The sequence below is a fragment of the Micropterus dolomieu genome, linkage group LG22 (assembly GCF_021292245.1).
Source record: "Micropterus dolomieu isolate WLL.071019.BEF.003 ecotype Adirondacks linkage group LG22, ASM2129224v1, whole genome shotgun sequence".
NCBI lineage: Eukaryota > Metazoa > Chordata > Actinopteri > Centrarchiformes > Centrarchidae > Micropterus > Micropterus dolomieu.
This window is the reverse complement of record NC_060171.1, coordinates 4,370,921-4,387,103: the sequence shown is the minus strand read 5'-3', so window position 1 is coordinate 4,387,103 and position 16,183 is coordinate 4,370,921. Positions and strand designations below refer to the sequence as shown.

The window sequence follows — 16,183 nt, the reverse complement described above, 5'->3', positions numbered from 1 at the left end:
TGGAGTTCCCCAAGGCTCCATTCTGGGACCTCTTTTGTTTAACATTTACATGCTTCCACTGGCTCAGATTATGAAAAACAACAAAATATGTAACCATAATTATGCAGATGACACAAAGATTTACATAACCATTTCACCAGGGGACTATGATCCCATACAGGCGCTGAGTAACTGTATTGAGCAGGTCAACGATTGGATGTGCCAGAATTTTCTTCAATTAAACAAGGATAAAACTGAAGTTATTGTTTTTGGAGCCAGGGAGGAACGATTGAAAGTCAGTGCTCGACTTCAATCTCTAATGTTAAGAACCACAAATCAAGCCAGAAATCTTGGTGTGGTCATGGACTCAGACCTGAATTTGAGGAGCCATATTAAGACAATTACAAAGTCAGCCCACCATCACCTGAAGAATATATCAAGGATTGAAGGACTTATGTCTCAGCAGGACCTGGAAAAGCTTATCCATGCATTTATCTTCAGTCGACTTGACTACTGTAACCGTGTCCTTACAGAGCTCCCTAAGAAATCCATCAGACAGCTGCAGCTGATTCAGAACGCAGCTGCTCGATTCCTCACTAAGACCAAAAAGGTGGATCACATCACTCCAGTACTGAGGTCTTTACATTGGCTTCCTATATGTCAAAGAATTGATTTCAAAATCCTGCTGTTAGTTTATAAAGCACTAAATGGTTTAGGGCAAAATACATTTCTGATCTTCTGCTTCGTTACGAACCATACAGACCTCTCAGGTCGTCTGGGATCAGGTCTACTTTCTGTCCCCAGAGTCAAAACTAAACAAGGAGAGTTAGTTCAGTTATTATGCTCCGTATATCTGGAACAAACTCCCAGATAACTGCAGGTCTGCTGAAACTGTCAGTTCTTTTAAATTAAGACTGAAGACTTTTCTTTTTACCATTGCTTTTAATTAAATATTAAGATTTTTCTTTTTATTGATAACTTACACTGCACTGTAACTTTTACTGTGCTGTTTTCTTTTTCTTTGTTTTTAGCTTTTTATCATTGTTTTTATCCATTTAACTCTTTTAACCCTGATTGTAACACTGTAACTTTTATTATATTTTATGTTGCTTTTAAACTTTTTTTTATATTTCCCTGTTGCTTTTATGTTTTATGTAAAGCACTTTGAATTACCTTGTTGTTAAAATGTGCTATACAAATAAACTTGCCTTGCCTTGCCTTGACTTTGCATGACTTATAAGACCCAATCAGGAAGCCATATGTGACTGTCTGCTAAGTCCTCCATTTTTGCCTGTCTGCACTAAAATGCTACCCCGGAATCTTAAAACGAAAACGGGGTTGGCATCGTTTTCAAACTTCTTCGTTTTAGGTCTTTGGATTAGCCGTTTTCGTCTGGACGGGAGGTGCAGACTTAGCAAAAGGTCTTTTTCAAAATGAAAAAGTAGTAGTGTGGATGTAGCCTCAGACTGATTGTACTGAGTCCTGGGACAACAAGTAACTTTCTGAAATCTACAGCTTAATCCAATGTATTTTTCTATATCATTAATTAATAAAAAATCCATCTAAAACAACACAATACTGGTTAAGATTACTTGCATAATAGAGTGTAGTCTGCATGCAAAAATTTAATTATACATGACTTTGTTTTGATATCGGCATTTAATCGGCCATCGGCTGCCTGCTGTCTTAATATCAAGCAAGCATCGGCCATAGATAAACCCAAATCACATGACCGTTACTGAAAACCTTTAGCTTGTGAACCCTTTTCCATTTTTTTCTGTGTGACTTCTTTCAGCGTTCCTGTATTTTCATCACACTTGTTTATTTTGCGTCATGGTTAATGTGTATCTGAATTTCCTTGGGTTTTAGTTTTTTTTTTTTTTTTTTAAATGCAACGCATTTAGAAAAGGATAAGGATAAGGATATTGTGTTTGTCTGCTTGCCTTTTGTGTTTTCATAAATTGCAGTGGAGCTCTCTCAGACATCATAAAATACAGTCTAACTTGACAGCATTTTGACTTTCAGAACAAAGAATCTGACCAGACACTTGTCAGCTTAATGTTCTTAACAGTTTTTGTTTGTTTTTATCGGTGTGACAGTGACACCAGAAAGACAGACTAATTTAAGTGTTTAAGCCGCTGAAATTTCTCTGAGCTGCCAGGTGAGCTCTGGCGTCGTGGCTGATGAACCTGCAGCTCAGTGAGGTTTGTGTTGTTTCGGGGGCTGACAGAGTGACTTGTTACTACAAGTAGTGTCATGTAGGTCGGCTGCAGAAATCGTCTGTGGTACCTTCACACAGAGCAGCTCCGGACTCATGAATGAATCACTCATTGTGCTCTAATTCAGGCCTCTGGCTCCTCCCCTCTGGTCTAAATCAGAGGTTTATTTGATTTTATTTTTTGCTGGCTGGGTTTTCTGCCTGACTGAACAGCTAACTGTACGCCTGAGTGAACAGCTCGTCTGCCTCGCAGGCTGTTCCCGCTCAGCCGTCCTCAGTCGACAAGGTACCACCGAGGGACTCGCCAGTCAAATCTGTCGGAAATTAAACTAACGAGCTCTGACAGGAAGCAACGTGCTACCTGCTGGGAGCGCGGCCAACGCTTTTCTGGGTTTCTCTCTGAAACGCCTCACAGACTTTAACCCTCCCGCCGTGCTGTCGACATGGATCTGGTGTTTCCTGTCAGAGGTTTTGTCCTGGTGGTAAGTTGTCTGTGGTGGAGGACAGTTAGACTAGACTTCAAACCAAAGACCTTAAACCAGAGATCACAGGTTGGATCAGTGTCTGTCAGCAGATGTGTTTCCTGAATTCTTTCAGATGGCAGAAGCTTGAAATCACTGACATTCACTTCTGTGCAAGCCGGATAAACATGAACTTAACATTTTCAGATGTTTTGTTAGTGACCTCATTATTCAACAGACCTAGAATCAGTCCCATTAAACCAGAGACTGAACTCTAACCCAAAGTATTTTTCAATTCATGCCCTTCAGGACACCTTGATGTAATGCCTGTCCTTGTGCTGTCGGAGGGGGCGGGGCCCGGCGCCCAGGTACCATCACACCTGACCAGGATTCCCTTCTCGCTCATCAGCACCAGCACCAACTACACCAACAAAACAGTCAAGGTTTGTTTACAGCAGGATTGTAATCAGAGAGGCTTTTAAATTTCACTCAGTGATAATACCGATATTTCTCTCAAAGACAGAATCTACAGCATCTACTCTTTACCTCGTTACCACTGAGCTCTCAGCCCATTTACGCCTGGCATTAAAAAAGCTTCCGCTGCCAAGCCAGCTCTGGAGTAGGGCTGGGCGGTATATCAGTATAATGAGGTATACCGATAATTTCAAAAGAGATGTAAAATTAGACAATACCATTTATATCAATATAGTTTGATGTTGAGTTAATTCTTAGGTCTGTGAGTTTGAAGAGAACTGAAGGAGGCAGATTCAATAAGTGAGTGACACTCAAGTATAATTAAAATGGTGAAATAAGAAACAAGCTAAGTTACTACAAATAGTAAAAACATGGCCGCTAAGACAGACCAACGCCCAGCCCACTTAGCAGAAAATACCGATGTATATTTCATACATTTATGCCTAACAGGACCGGGATATGACTTTTTGGTCCATATCGCCCAGCCCAACTCTGGAGGTGGTCAGGCACACATTTTCACCTTATTGAACTAATGCCAATGCGTTGCCAGTAAATGTTGCGTGTGCCAGGAAATATGTACCTGTCGCAGTCTTCTGCAAATAAAATCAAATGTTTCACTCATGCACAATTGAGTTATACTCAGTCAAGGTGTAATCAATAGAGGAAAACAAATCACGATGGAAAGCCTGCTGAGACACGGTACCGGAAGTTATTATTCAGTCTATAGTTGTAGGGTAGTAGAGGGTGTATTGCTCTGTTGTTTGAGCTAGGGCTAGATCTCGATCGGATCTCAATGTGGACACTCGCGGATATTAATACTAGGTTAAAATCATATTTAGATACAATCTGGATACGAGATGCATTTTAATGCTAGGTGTATAAGGCCAAGCTGTGTATTTCTCTGCCTCTGAATCCTGACCTGGTTCTGAGAAGTCTATTGTAAGACCCAGTTTATACCAGAATACCAACAACTCACTCTGCGCTGCTTCATTTGAATGATCCTCCCATCTGTGTGCCATGCGGCTCCTCTAGACAGTACAAAACGACAAAGACAATTTCTGTGCTGGTTATTTCCACAAAAATGGAGCTTAATGTTTTTGTTATGGACGTTTGTGCAAAAGGTAATTAGGGGAAAAAAAACATTTTAAAAAACAAAATTCAGACACTTTAAGGATAAAATAAGCTAAAATATGTTTTGTGCAGCCGCTCACATGTACAAAATCTTTCTGTAGCGTTCAAGAAGGTCAAGTGTTTTTCTGTTTTCTTCTTTCTTGCACTGATGTCCATGTACTTTTCTCTTTATTCCCTTTTCATTTATCTGTCACCTGCCACCATCTGTTCACATGCACCTAGTTTCACTCATTGTTTTCTATTTTTTTTTTTTTATACATGATACTATTGTTTTAATAATCCGTCTTCTGTCTCACAGCTCATTGGCCCAAGGCGCTCATCAATGCTGCTCAGTTTTCTGATGTGGCTTTGATCAGTTGACGGCCCTCAGTGAAATTCTGCAGAGCTTCAGTCAGGGCCAAATGTTTTTTCAATTTGTCTCTAAGTTAAGTGTTTCCTATTTCTCCAGGGGAAGGTGGTTCTTAAAGGGCCGCTGGTGTTTTTAGCAGCTGACAACTTCATCCTGAAGACTGTCATCCAAGGTAACACTCAACATGTGTTTGTGTTTGTGTGTGGATCAGGTGTGCACTCGTACCTGAATTTAGTCCCAGCAGCAGCTGCCTTCTGGGTTCTTTGTCTTTTATAAAGCCTTTGTCTTTTATAAATTAGTTTTCAGAGCAGGCTGGTACAGATGTAAAGGTAAGTTCAGCACAGTCAGGCAGTCACAGAATGAAATAATCTTTTTGTTTACTTGGTTGGAAATTTTGAAAATTCATTATTAGAAGAGGAAAAACCTGAACTATAGTGATGAACCATTATGTATTGATTAAGTTCTTAGACTTATTTGTGGTCTTTATCATATACTCTCTCTGGCACTCAGTACACTTAATTAATAAACAATGTGGCTTTTCAGTCAAGTAATTTTTTGGATGCACTAAAAAAATTTAATCTTTACTCGCTTACCCTGAAATGTTAACTTCATTGAAGGACTGCCCTAATGAGTTAAAAAAAACTGGATATACAATAATTTCCTTCAATTAAATTCCGATAAAACAGAGATGCTCATCATTGGCCCCAAGCATTTGACCAAACATATTGTGCCATTCACAGATTGCCTCGGTTTATCAGATCAAATCCACAAAGCTGGTGCAATCATGTTTTTATCATTTCAGAAACATTTCTAAAATCTGACCTTTTTTAACTTTTAAAGATACTGAGACCATTTTACATGCTTTTATTTCTTCACGTTTAGACTACTTTAACAGTCTCTTTACCTGCCTGAATCGAAAATCTATTGATCGGCTACAGTATGTTCAGAATTCAGCTGCCAGGCTTTTAACTAGACCTAGGAAACGTGATTATATCACTCCTGTTTTGGCCTCATTACATTGGCTCCCAGTATGTTTTAGTATTGATTTTAAGATTTTACTTATAACATTTAAGGCTTTACATGGTCTGGCACCTTGCTATATCGCTGACCCACTAGTACACTACATACCAGCTCAGAACTTGAGATCGTCGGGTAAGGGGCTTTTATTTGTCCCAGAGACCCGGCTGAAATTGAGAGGGGACAGAGCCTTCGCAGTTAGGGCACCGAGGCTCTTGAACAATCTACCCGAGGAAATTAGGTCGGCTGAATCAGTAAACTCTTTTAAATCCCTGGTTGAAACATACTTTTATTGGATTTTACATTATTTTATTTGATGTATATTTTGAAGTGACATTTGTTTTTTGTATTGTTTTACATGTTTTTATGTTATAACTGCTTCATGTTGAGCACTTTGTAATGTTGGTTTTAAAAGTGCTCTATAAATAAAGATTGTTATTAGTATTATTATTATTATTATTATTATTATTACTCCTTTTGAAAAATATATTTTTTAAATCAACGTCATTTACTCATCTGAAACTGAACGTAAAAGTCAATGAATATCTTTTTTGAGTTGAGTGTTTTGAGAGTTGGGACTGAAATAAGTGTTTATTTTTTTTGTGAGCATGTAAAATGTGACAGTATTGTTTTCACATTACCATGCCAGGCAAGCACTGGTCTGCTCGTCAGTTGCAATTTGGGGTTCGATGACACTAAGAGATAAAATTTGTCCTTTGCATTAGTGCATGCTGGGAGCTTTCCTACATGCCTCTCTTGGGATACTACAAATAAATACTTATTAGGTTGACTCCTATTTGAAGTTCTAATATTTGTCTTCCATCACCAGCCTAATTTAATCAAAATAGGAATAACTTCTAAAGTCAAATTCTAAAATAAAGCATTTTGAGAAGACTAAATACACAACATTGTTAATTATTATTGCAATACACATTGAGTTAACCAGTCAAGACCAGAAAAAACAGGATTAGTGTTGCATGAAGCTTTAAATGTAGCTTTTGAAGTATTTCCTATTCTTACCTCTGTCACACTGTTTTTAACTATTAATAGAATGTGATATTCTGCGCCACAGTGTGCGAGATTCAATTGTGTTTCCTCTGGAAACAGCTGGGGCTGGAAGCTTGGTGACATACACCTGGTAACCTGTGGGCGATTTGGCTGTGGCTAGAAAACCAGCTGTTACTTGGTTGGCAGGTGCTGGTACCTGCTAGTGCTAGCCAACCACAATAGCCCTCAATCTAAGCTTGTTATCGGTCTGTTAAAAGCTAATCGCTAACCGGACAATTCGAGGTATTTGTCCGTATTTGTATGGGCTTCACGTCTGACGTCTGAGTGCAGACAGTGCAGCATCTCTGTTGTGGAGTTTATACTTGCATGGTTTTATAAAACTGAATAGATATATCTAATATGATAGCATCTACTGGTTTAGAGTCTCCGGCTCTTAAAGGTCAGCACTGTGAAGATGTTTTGCTGTTAGTCAATGATGAGAATTTGCATGTAAAAGTTCACAAAGGTTTGATTGTGTACAGCAGGTTTATCAGAACTTGTTTGCCAAAAACAGCAAATGCTGATACTGAACGAGTCAATGGGCTGTAAAACCTAAAGAGAGAAAGGAAAAACCCCTGCATAGTACTGCAGAGTTGATGGTGTGTGGAGTTTCACTGTGTGTGTGGATCTTTCAGAATAGGATGTGTGTTAATCCGGTTAGCTGGTCTGGATTGTAGAAGCAGACGGAGGCAAATGTGTGTCATTGTTACCTTGTTTGTGGCCTTCTTATCTCTGAGCAGCCTGATTGAAAAGACACAGAAAGCTGAGGCTCTTATTGTGGCGGGGACATCCTTCCTTTTATTCATTTAAACTCCCTGGCACCCCGACTGTCTCCAGCTGCAGGATGAGCGTGTCCACCTCTCCTGTATTGTTGGTTTATTGACATTGTCTGTAGATTTTGGGACAGGGTTTGACCTTCTGGTGCATTGTGGGATATTTTGTCTGATTTGTGACAGTCACACTATTGTTTCAACTCTGTAGAGATATATTCAGGATGGTGGTGTTTCCTTATTTGGTCCATTTTGTTCATACTGATAAGAACACCTCAAAAAGTCTCGTCTGTGGTCAGAACTCAACACAGACATTTCCCTAACATGTTTAAGGGAAGAATACATCGTTCTCTTCCTGCTTAGAGCTGTGTGTTGGTAAGGTTAGCTGTTGCTATCTTAGCGGTGGTGGCCTTTTTAATACGCTTCTGGCAAGAGTGTGGTGACCAGTTGTACAGCTGACGTAGGGCTGGGTAATAAAACAATAATGATTATTATTGCAATATCATTTTCCTCCATAATAAAATTACAGATATTCAATAAATGTTTGATTTAATTACTTTGAATCACAAACGAATCAGCACTTAATTTTTCTGTTAAAATATTAATTTTGTTGAGGAAAAGGGACTGAATTTTTTTTTTTTACTTAACTTGACTCGTGCATATTTTCTGAAATAATACTACTACTAATAATAATAATAATATGATTTTATCATAATTATTCTGAATGTTATTTCAAGTAGTGGATCACTTAACAAATCTATTTTTACCTCAGATTTGTTAAGTGATCCACTGTTTGACGTCAGTGTGTTTATTTAAAACCTAGTATCTGGTTTCTTCAACTTTAACTCAGGAGCAAAAATCAGCCTTTAAACTTGAAAGAAATAATGATTTTACATTTTATGGTGATAATTATTGGAATCGTATGATATGACATTTTTGGCCACATCGCCCAGCCCTAAGCTGAAGTTGCTCCACTTGTTTCTGGTTCCTCTACTGCCTCACATGTGATGCAGCTAGCTGCTGAGTCCTCAGATTTGTTGTTGTTGTAAAGCAGCTGCTTTTCACAAAGTCAGCAAAACCAAAAATACTTACACACGCTAAATCTCCGCTTCGGTGTCGGCATAGCTTTGCTTACTAGTGTATTCCACCAATTTTGTTTAATAGTTTAGTATTACTGATAGGTCAATAGGGCATGCTATGGGTCAAGCTGATGAAGCTGCTGGACCACTTGAAAAACTACTTTAAAAGGCACAAAAGTTTCAATTTTGAATGAAAACACCTGATGCTTGCTTGATGTGGCTCATGTGTCTCCATAGCATTGATGACACATGATCTGAACTAACAATTATATTTGTTATGAATTTATCTGCTATTATTTGTCTGATTAGTCTTTCGGTCTATAAAATGTCAGAAAGAAGTGAAAATAACCCATCACAGTTCCCTATAGCCCAAGGCCATGTGTTTTAAACAGCTTGTTTTGTCCGACAATCCTAAACCCAAAGCTATTCAGATTATTATCACATAAGACAAAGAAAAGCAGCAAAATCCTCACAATTGGATTGTGAGTATCTTAATGTTTAAAAAAAATTCAGGATAACAAATATGTATGCCCGAGCTTAATGTCGAATCTCCATCTTTACTTCATTGCAGTTTAAAAACATGTTTGCGCGTCTGTTTTGCAGAAGAAGAATCTCAGCCGAGCGCCTCGTCTCAGAAGTTGTCCATTAACGTCGTCCTGTTTGGAGCGCTGGCCAAGGACTTCAATCAAGCTGTCAATCAAGGGGTAGGTTCACTCATCAAAACGATTTTAAAATCTTAGACAGAAACGCAAATGCAGGTACAGCAGTTATTGTGGAGAAAAAAAAACCCATTTTTCTTTATCTTGTCAGTTTTATTTACATGAGATAAAAGCAATAGAAATATATTCACAATATAAATATCCAGCAAATTATACGCACCACTGATAACTCATGTGGGCTTCTTACAGTCCTGGAGAAACATAAACAATTTTTTTGAAAACTACATCTGCAGAGACATTCATATTCGTCAGCCCTGATATATGAACCATCATATGAATCTATATTTAGTGTGTGAGGACGTGCTGTTGAGTGAAAGTGTGGATGGCAATGATGAGGATGTTCGTGCACAGATTGATGGTGTCTCGCTGCTGAATCTAATTGACAGTTTGAGTTATTTTCTGTTTTGTTTTCTCTCCTCTGAGCCACCCCGGTAAAGCTCACACACTCGTCACCAAAGAACTCCAAAATTATCCCATAGTGCTTTGCATACTTAATTTGTTGAAATGTTTTGTTTATTATCTGAAAGTGTTTCCTAGGAGAGGAAAAGAAAATGTAAATCCAAATTAATGTGAAATGTAATCTAACTAGTTAAAATGCAGTTTAATTGCACCTAAGGATAAATGAGAAAACAGGATACCAGGATGATGATGAAAATGATGATGATGCACAACGATGATGATCAGTACATTTTCTAAAGTTATCTGTCCATCTGTAGAATGAATTCTGATTTATCTTGTGAGACACAAAAGCACTAAACAAACCTCTTCATGTTGGTTTAATCAAATAGATTTCATCTTCGGTGTGAAAGAGATTTTGTATTTTTATTATTTATTTTTGGTTGTTTTCAGTTAGTAAACTGCCTTTTTGTTGTTACCCCAAACTCATCACTCTGCTTGGAATTATATACGATTTTTTTTACATTTAGTAGGTTTTTCAGATATATTTGATTAGATAATAAATGCTTAAACTTTCCCTGTCAGACAAGATATTGGAGAACTAATCCCTTGAGGCTGGGTCCTTTTTAAGGCTGAAAGGATTGAATGAAGAATTGAATTTTTTTAATGAATATTCATGTGATGCTGATGAGATTATATTATGTTATTTTCATTAAAAACACGGCTTGACTTTTTGGTCTGTGGATATATTTCTGGATCATAAAACCTGCGATTTGAATAAGGTAATGAGCTGGGTGTTTCATGTCTTGTTGTTGAGTATGATATTAATCTGTAGGATGAGATCAATTCATTTACATACAGTGTGTTTGAAGAAATGTGCGCTGAGCTGCCCTAACCTCCGATTGTTGGAAGTAATTGAATTGCCTGTGCTTTGAGAAAATAAAGGGGAAAAGTCTATAACAGCAGTTTATGCAGATTATTATGCAGTAGCTATGAGTTTCCGCACTAGCTTTGAGCTGCCTTTACACTCAAATGATTCACAGAAAACAATGCATGGTTGTGATATCCAGCGTTACTGTTTGGAATTTGATATCATTGTTTTCAGCCATATCAAGCGAGTGTTAATTTCCAGGTAATGCAAACAAACACATCCTACTAGTGCTGCACAATTAATTGAATATTGATTGCAATTACGATTTTAGCTTCCCTCAATAAATGGACATGATCGACAGCGATATTGCCGTTTGAAATGCGTGCTCCGCTCATCCGCTAATGGAAAACTCTGCTGCACAAATCAAGCGCTTCCTAAACTTACTGCCAAGGGGGCGATTTGGCTGCGCGTGCACTAGTGTTGTAGTCAAGACCGCCCGAACCGAGACTTAGTCAAGACTTAGACCAGTTCCCCTTATTACATGACACACAATAAAATGTGGAACAAGATCATAGGTACTTCTCAAATTGATCTGAAAGATCCACATTCCCATTAAAACACCCACATACAAAAGCTAAGAGCTGAAATCAAAGTAAGCGTCGCCATCGCGGGGAGGGGTGACAATCATTAACAGGAATTTTTAATTAGGGTTATCGGTGGCATTGAAGCAAAACATTTTACATCCAATAAAAGTTAGGAATAAATCAGGCAATGCACAAGCAGTTTATTGATATTCCCAAAGTTATGGTCTTGCCTGGTCTTGAAAAAAAAAGCGATATTGATAATTATCACAATAAATGTCAAATCCTTATTTCTTTCAAGTTTAAAGGCAGATTTTTGCTGCAGAGTGAAAATTGAAGAAACCAGATGGGTATTTATGCGGTTAAACTTTTATTTATGACAAACACTTGATGCCAAACAGTGGATCACTTTACAAATCTGAGGTAGAACGTTCAAAACTATTAAGATAACATCTTTTTCAACAAATATGATTTAGTAAGTCTTTTTTCAGTCCCTATTTTAATAGAAAAATTAAGTGCTAATTTGTTCGTGACTAAAATGAATTAAACCAATTGACGATATATTGAACAGCCTGTTTAAGAAAAATATGTTGTACCTTAAATCAATGAATAATCGTGATAAATAATCGTGATCTCAATATAGATTAAAATAATCATGATTATCATTTTGGCCATAATTGTGCAGCCCTATGTCCGACTGCTGCTGCTTAGGAGCTGGCGAAACACTTGGTGGCTTTTATTGTGAAGCAGCCACAGGAAAAACAGTGCTTTTTTCACCACTTGCTCCTCTTCTCTGTTCCTGACAACGTAGCTGCTTAAGAAGTGATTGCTGCCTCCAGTATTTTGGGACCTGTAGTATTAAAAATGCACCTGCTGTTACCACTATAACCATGGGTGTCAAAAGATGATCCTGAGCTCAGTTATCTTTGTTCTTCATGTGTCAGGGCTCTGGTGTGACAGTTCACCTCCTGCTGCTCCGTTAGACTTTACAATCAAATCAAATCATTGTTGCTGCAGCTCCCTGTTTACTTTCAGTCCACTCTCAGTCCACTCTGATACTGTCACAACTGTAGACATCTGTACACAGCGTCAGTTGTGATGTTATTTACAGAGCGGCAAATCTGTTTTTGACCTGGTCGGGGACAGTGAACACATCAGGGATAATCCTCCTGTCAGCAGCATCTCACTGTGGTTTTGGTTTCCCTACAGCAACGTCTTGATGGAACTCAAAGCACTGTAGAGCTCGGAAAGGCAGGAAGTCATCACAGCCTGAGCCGCTGCGCTCGGCTGTAGATCACAGAGTTCTTGTCAGGCTGTGTTTCTCTGTAACATGATTATTCAGACTATCTGCTGTCCCTTTGTCAGCCCTGAGTGGAGGCTTTAAAGCCGTCTCGAGGGCAGCTGACATGCCAAACAAAAGACAATCTCCACTTTTCACACCAGCTTATCATCGGTGGCTTGTTGTGAAGTCTTACTCAATGTCTCCCAGGATGCAACATCTGCTGCTTCAATCTGTCCTCCTTCTGGGAAGAAGCATGTATATTTACCTCTCTCAGTTTTAATCTCTGATTTCTCTGCTTGTTGTCGTTTGTCATGTGTGTTCCTGCAGGATGTGGTGGTGGCCTCTGGCTTCACTGTGGGCAAATCTCCAACATTTCATAAGGATAAACTGCACCCCTGTAACCTGCTGCTGTCAGAAGATGACTCCTGCATTTATGTGAGGACTTTTATAAATAAGTAATATGTTCTGCATGTATGTAGTCATATAAATAAGCTCTTTCATGTCTTTCGCAGTTCATTTGCGCTATGCATGCCTTCACACCGAACCTGTTAGGTTTGGTTAAAATGAACTCTGCAGTTCGTTTGAGCGGGTGTTAAAACTGTCAGTCAAACTCTGGTCTATCCAAACAACCAGACTGATATCTTCCTTTCCAAGCAGTCTCGGTGCGCTTTCAAGCTAACTGGTGCTTACTCTCCAAGCGATTCCGCTCTTTTCTAATCACATATAACGTTAAAGCTTATCTTTTTAATAACCTCATAAATTAAGCTTTTTATGTGTTCCTGAATTAGCGGGTATTGCTTTTTTTGCAACAACAAAGTTATGTTAAAATGCATGGAACACATTAGTCATTATTTATCAGAAGCGTCCAGCGATTCGGTGAGCTTCCACCTCCCGTGTGTACCCAGACAACGAGACGGGGAAGATCAGGTGGTGGCAGGAGACAAAGTAGAGGTAGTGGAGGAATGAGAGGTCGAGGTACGCAAGGGAGAGCAGCTCGTGCAACATCATGGAGTGACTGGACACGAGTATCGCCTCTCAAGGCACAAGTGGTATTGCAACACAGGATGGGCTGGGGATAGCTAGTTAGCATGCTAACTTGTAGATATCTCTGCAGCACAATACACATATCTCTGACATGATGTCAGAGTTCTTATTATAAAGTAAGTAGTTATGTGTGAACAACTCAACGACTCATCAGAACGGCTCCCCGAAACATTGCAGACGCCAGCCAGATATCTAGCATGCCAAATATCTGGAGGAGTCGGCCGACTCGACGTCCACATCCAGCCAATGAGAGCAGGCAGCTACTTTTTCACTACAAAATACTTTTTACTCCCCTCCAGCTCTTTCTGTAGCTCAGACAATCCCTGCTGCCTGCGTGTGCTAATACATCCTTTCACCCATATTCTTTGTCTTTATATTTGCTATCTTTATAATAACAAACTAAAAATATGTATATGCAATACGTGATTTTTGTGCAAATCAAAGTTCTGTATACTTCTTTGTGTCCCATATACACTTTATATCTCTTTTTGCAATAAAGATTTAAGGAGGATTAAAAGATTTTAATTATTCCGACACCACATGAATTCACCATCAGTCACCGCTCACCCCTCCCTTTCCAGGCGAGCAGGAGAAGCTAAGGTGGCCGACATGCTCTGTCGGCTCTTGTACTAAATAATGCGTCTGGTCCTCCATTTGTCCAAATTTCGCTTCTGCTTTTACTTCCAATAAACCAGTTGATGAAACGTGCTTTGTAAAGCTGTTTGTCCTTTTAGGCTAACTGCTGTGTATGTAGATAGAAAAGGCTCATTCTGAGGTAATAAAAACACAAGAGTTCATTAAGTAAGGTCTTTTATACACCACTGAAAACATAATTATGGATATTATATTGCATTACTGTCAATAGATCCTCTTAAATATTACACACTGGACATTTAATACATGAAACTTCAACTACAAATGCACACGCGCAAAACATTTAGTGACCAAACCCGACCCCCAGAATTATGACTGAACCTCTGTGAGGTTGTGATCCCAGGTACGCGTTTACTGCTCATCCATATCTGTCTGAACTGATGCATCACAGCTTCATTATCTGTGTGCGTGTGGGCTTGTATTGCTGTCTTTGTGAGGACCAATTTCAGTTTCAGACATTTCTGCATTGTGAGGCCATTTTGACCTGTCCTCACTACTTCAAAGGACTGTTTAAAGGTTAAGACTTGGTTTTAAGGTTAAGGTTAGAATTAGGTTCAGGTACAGAATTATAAGTGTGTGTGAATTCAGTCTGCAGACTCTAACCGTCTGTCAGAGCATGAGATCTTCTGTGTGAGCTGTAAATTGAACGTGACTCCTCTGCTGCCGTGTTTAACTCTACGACAGTTTCAGACAGACATGACAACTACACCACCACCAGGAGACGTGTCTCTGTTTACCTGCTGATGAATTTCACATACATCTCGTGTTTTACCTGCAGGCTGAACTACGTTAACAACAATAACATAGGTTCCTTGGATTTACAGCTGTCACTAACTCATCTGTTAATCTTTGGACATTCCCACATGTCACGTGTGCAATTGCAATTTAATATATAATTTGGGGGGGTTTACAAATTCAGATTAGTAAGTCAAAAAGCATTATGTGGATCTAAAAATTCAAGTCAAATCTGTAGGCTGTACAGATTGACTAAGTATAAACCTTATAGGTACATTTACGGTTTGGGTCTAGATAGATTGAATTATGTTGTTTTCTGAGGTAAAGTCCACTCAGTTTTACTTAAATTTTTATTTGAGACTCTTTATCGATAGTATTTCACTCACCCTCACATCCTGACTCATGCAGCAACACTGGTGTCTGCTGTGGTGTCTGAACTGCCTCCTCTCTGTCTTTGTCCTTCAGGTGTCCCGCCTGCCGCCTCCTCCTGACCCCAGATCCCCACCGGCCATCAAGAGGAGATCTGCACTCTCCGCCGAGGTCAGAGTCAGAAGCCTTGTTAGCTGAAGAGGCTGCTGGAGTGTGTTGTGAAGGTCTTGTATCTGTCAGGATGCTTCATGTCAGCTGCCGGCTCTCCCCGAGTCACCTCGGCTGGATCAGGGTCTCACTAGACCTCTGTGTCTATGTGGTGGTGATGATGTGCCATCGAGGATTGTTTGATACCAGTGTCTTTAAACTTAACTGCTTGATGTAATTGTTATTTAAAAAAACATCACTTCAAACATGTAGAAATCCGAGGTCAAAACTTCCTTCAAGCATCAGAACAATTAGAAACTGAGCAACTATTTAAAACTTGGTATTAAGCCCAAGACATTTTGAGAAAAAAGTCTTAAAACTATGAGAATCATGTAGTTTTTGACTGCCATTATTTTGACTTTACATTATAACTTTTTTTTATTGTAATTATAGTTTTAGAAAAAATCTGGTTCGTGCATAAAATGACAAAAAGAAAATCTGAACTAAAGGGTTAGGAGTTTGGGTTGGCCACAGCCTTTTCACCCTGCTGTCGTCTGGCCTGAGTATCTGCTGTCATACTACCAGACTTCAGAGCAACTTCTTCCCCCCGGCTGTAGGACTCCTAAACTCATCCTCAGCACTGCACCATGTAAAATAGTTTTTATTTTCATGACTTGTTATTTAATCCTCCCATCTAGTGTGTATATAATTATTGTACATTCTTGCATTTTGTGTGTAGCATAAAGGAAACTACAACTTCATGTCATTATACAACCCTGTGTTGTAAAATGATTTAAAAAAAATCTCCCTTGTATCTTGAAAGTATACAAAGTGCAGAATTAAAAGTTTAATTCCATTTA

General features: G+C 38.9%; 1 protein-coding gene across 1 annotated transcript in view; it reads left to right on the top strand.

Annotated features, from left to right (window-relative positions):
* LOC123961534 (protection of telomeres protein 1-like) overlaps window positions 1-16,183 on the top strand; it is a 70,345-nt gene that overhangs the window by 15,553 nt on the left and 38,609 nt on the right. Inside the window, exons 2-6 of the mRNA XM_046037007.1 lie at window positions 2,968-3,101; window positions 4,712-4,784; window positions 9,129-9,229; window positions 12,702-12,809; window positions 15,273-15,347. Of these exons, the coding sequence (XP_045892963.1) occupies window positions 2,968-3,101; window positions 4,712-4,784; window positions 9,129-9,229; window positions 12,702-12,809; window positions 15,273-15,347 (491 nt within the window). The remainder of the gene's footprint in view (window positions 1-2,967; window positions 3,102-4,711; window positions 4,785-9,128; window positions 9,230-12,701; window positions 12,810-15,272; window positions 15,348-16,183) is intronic.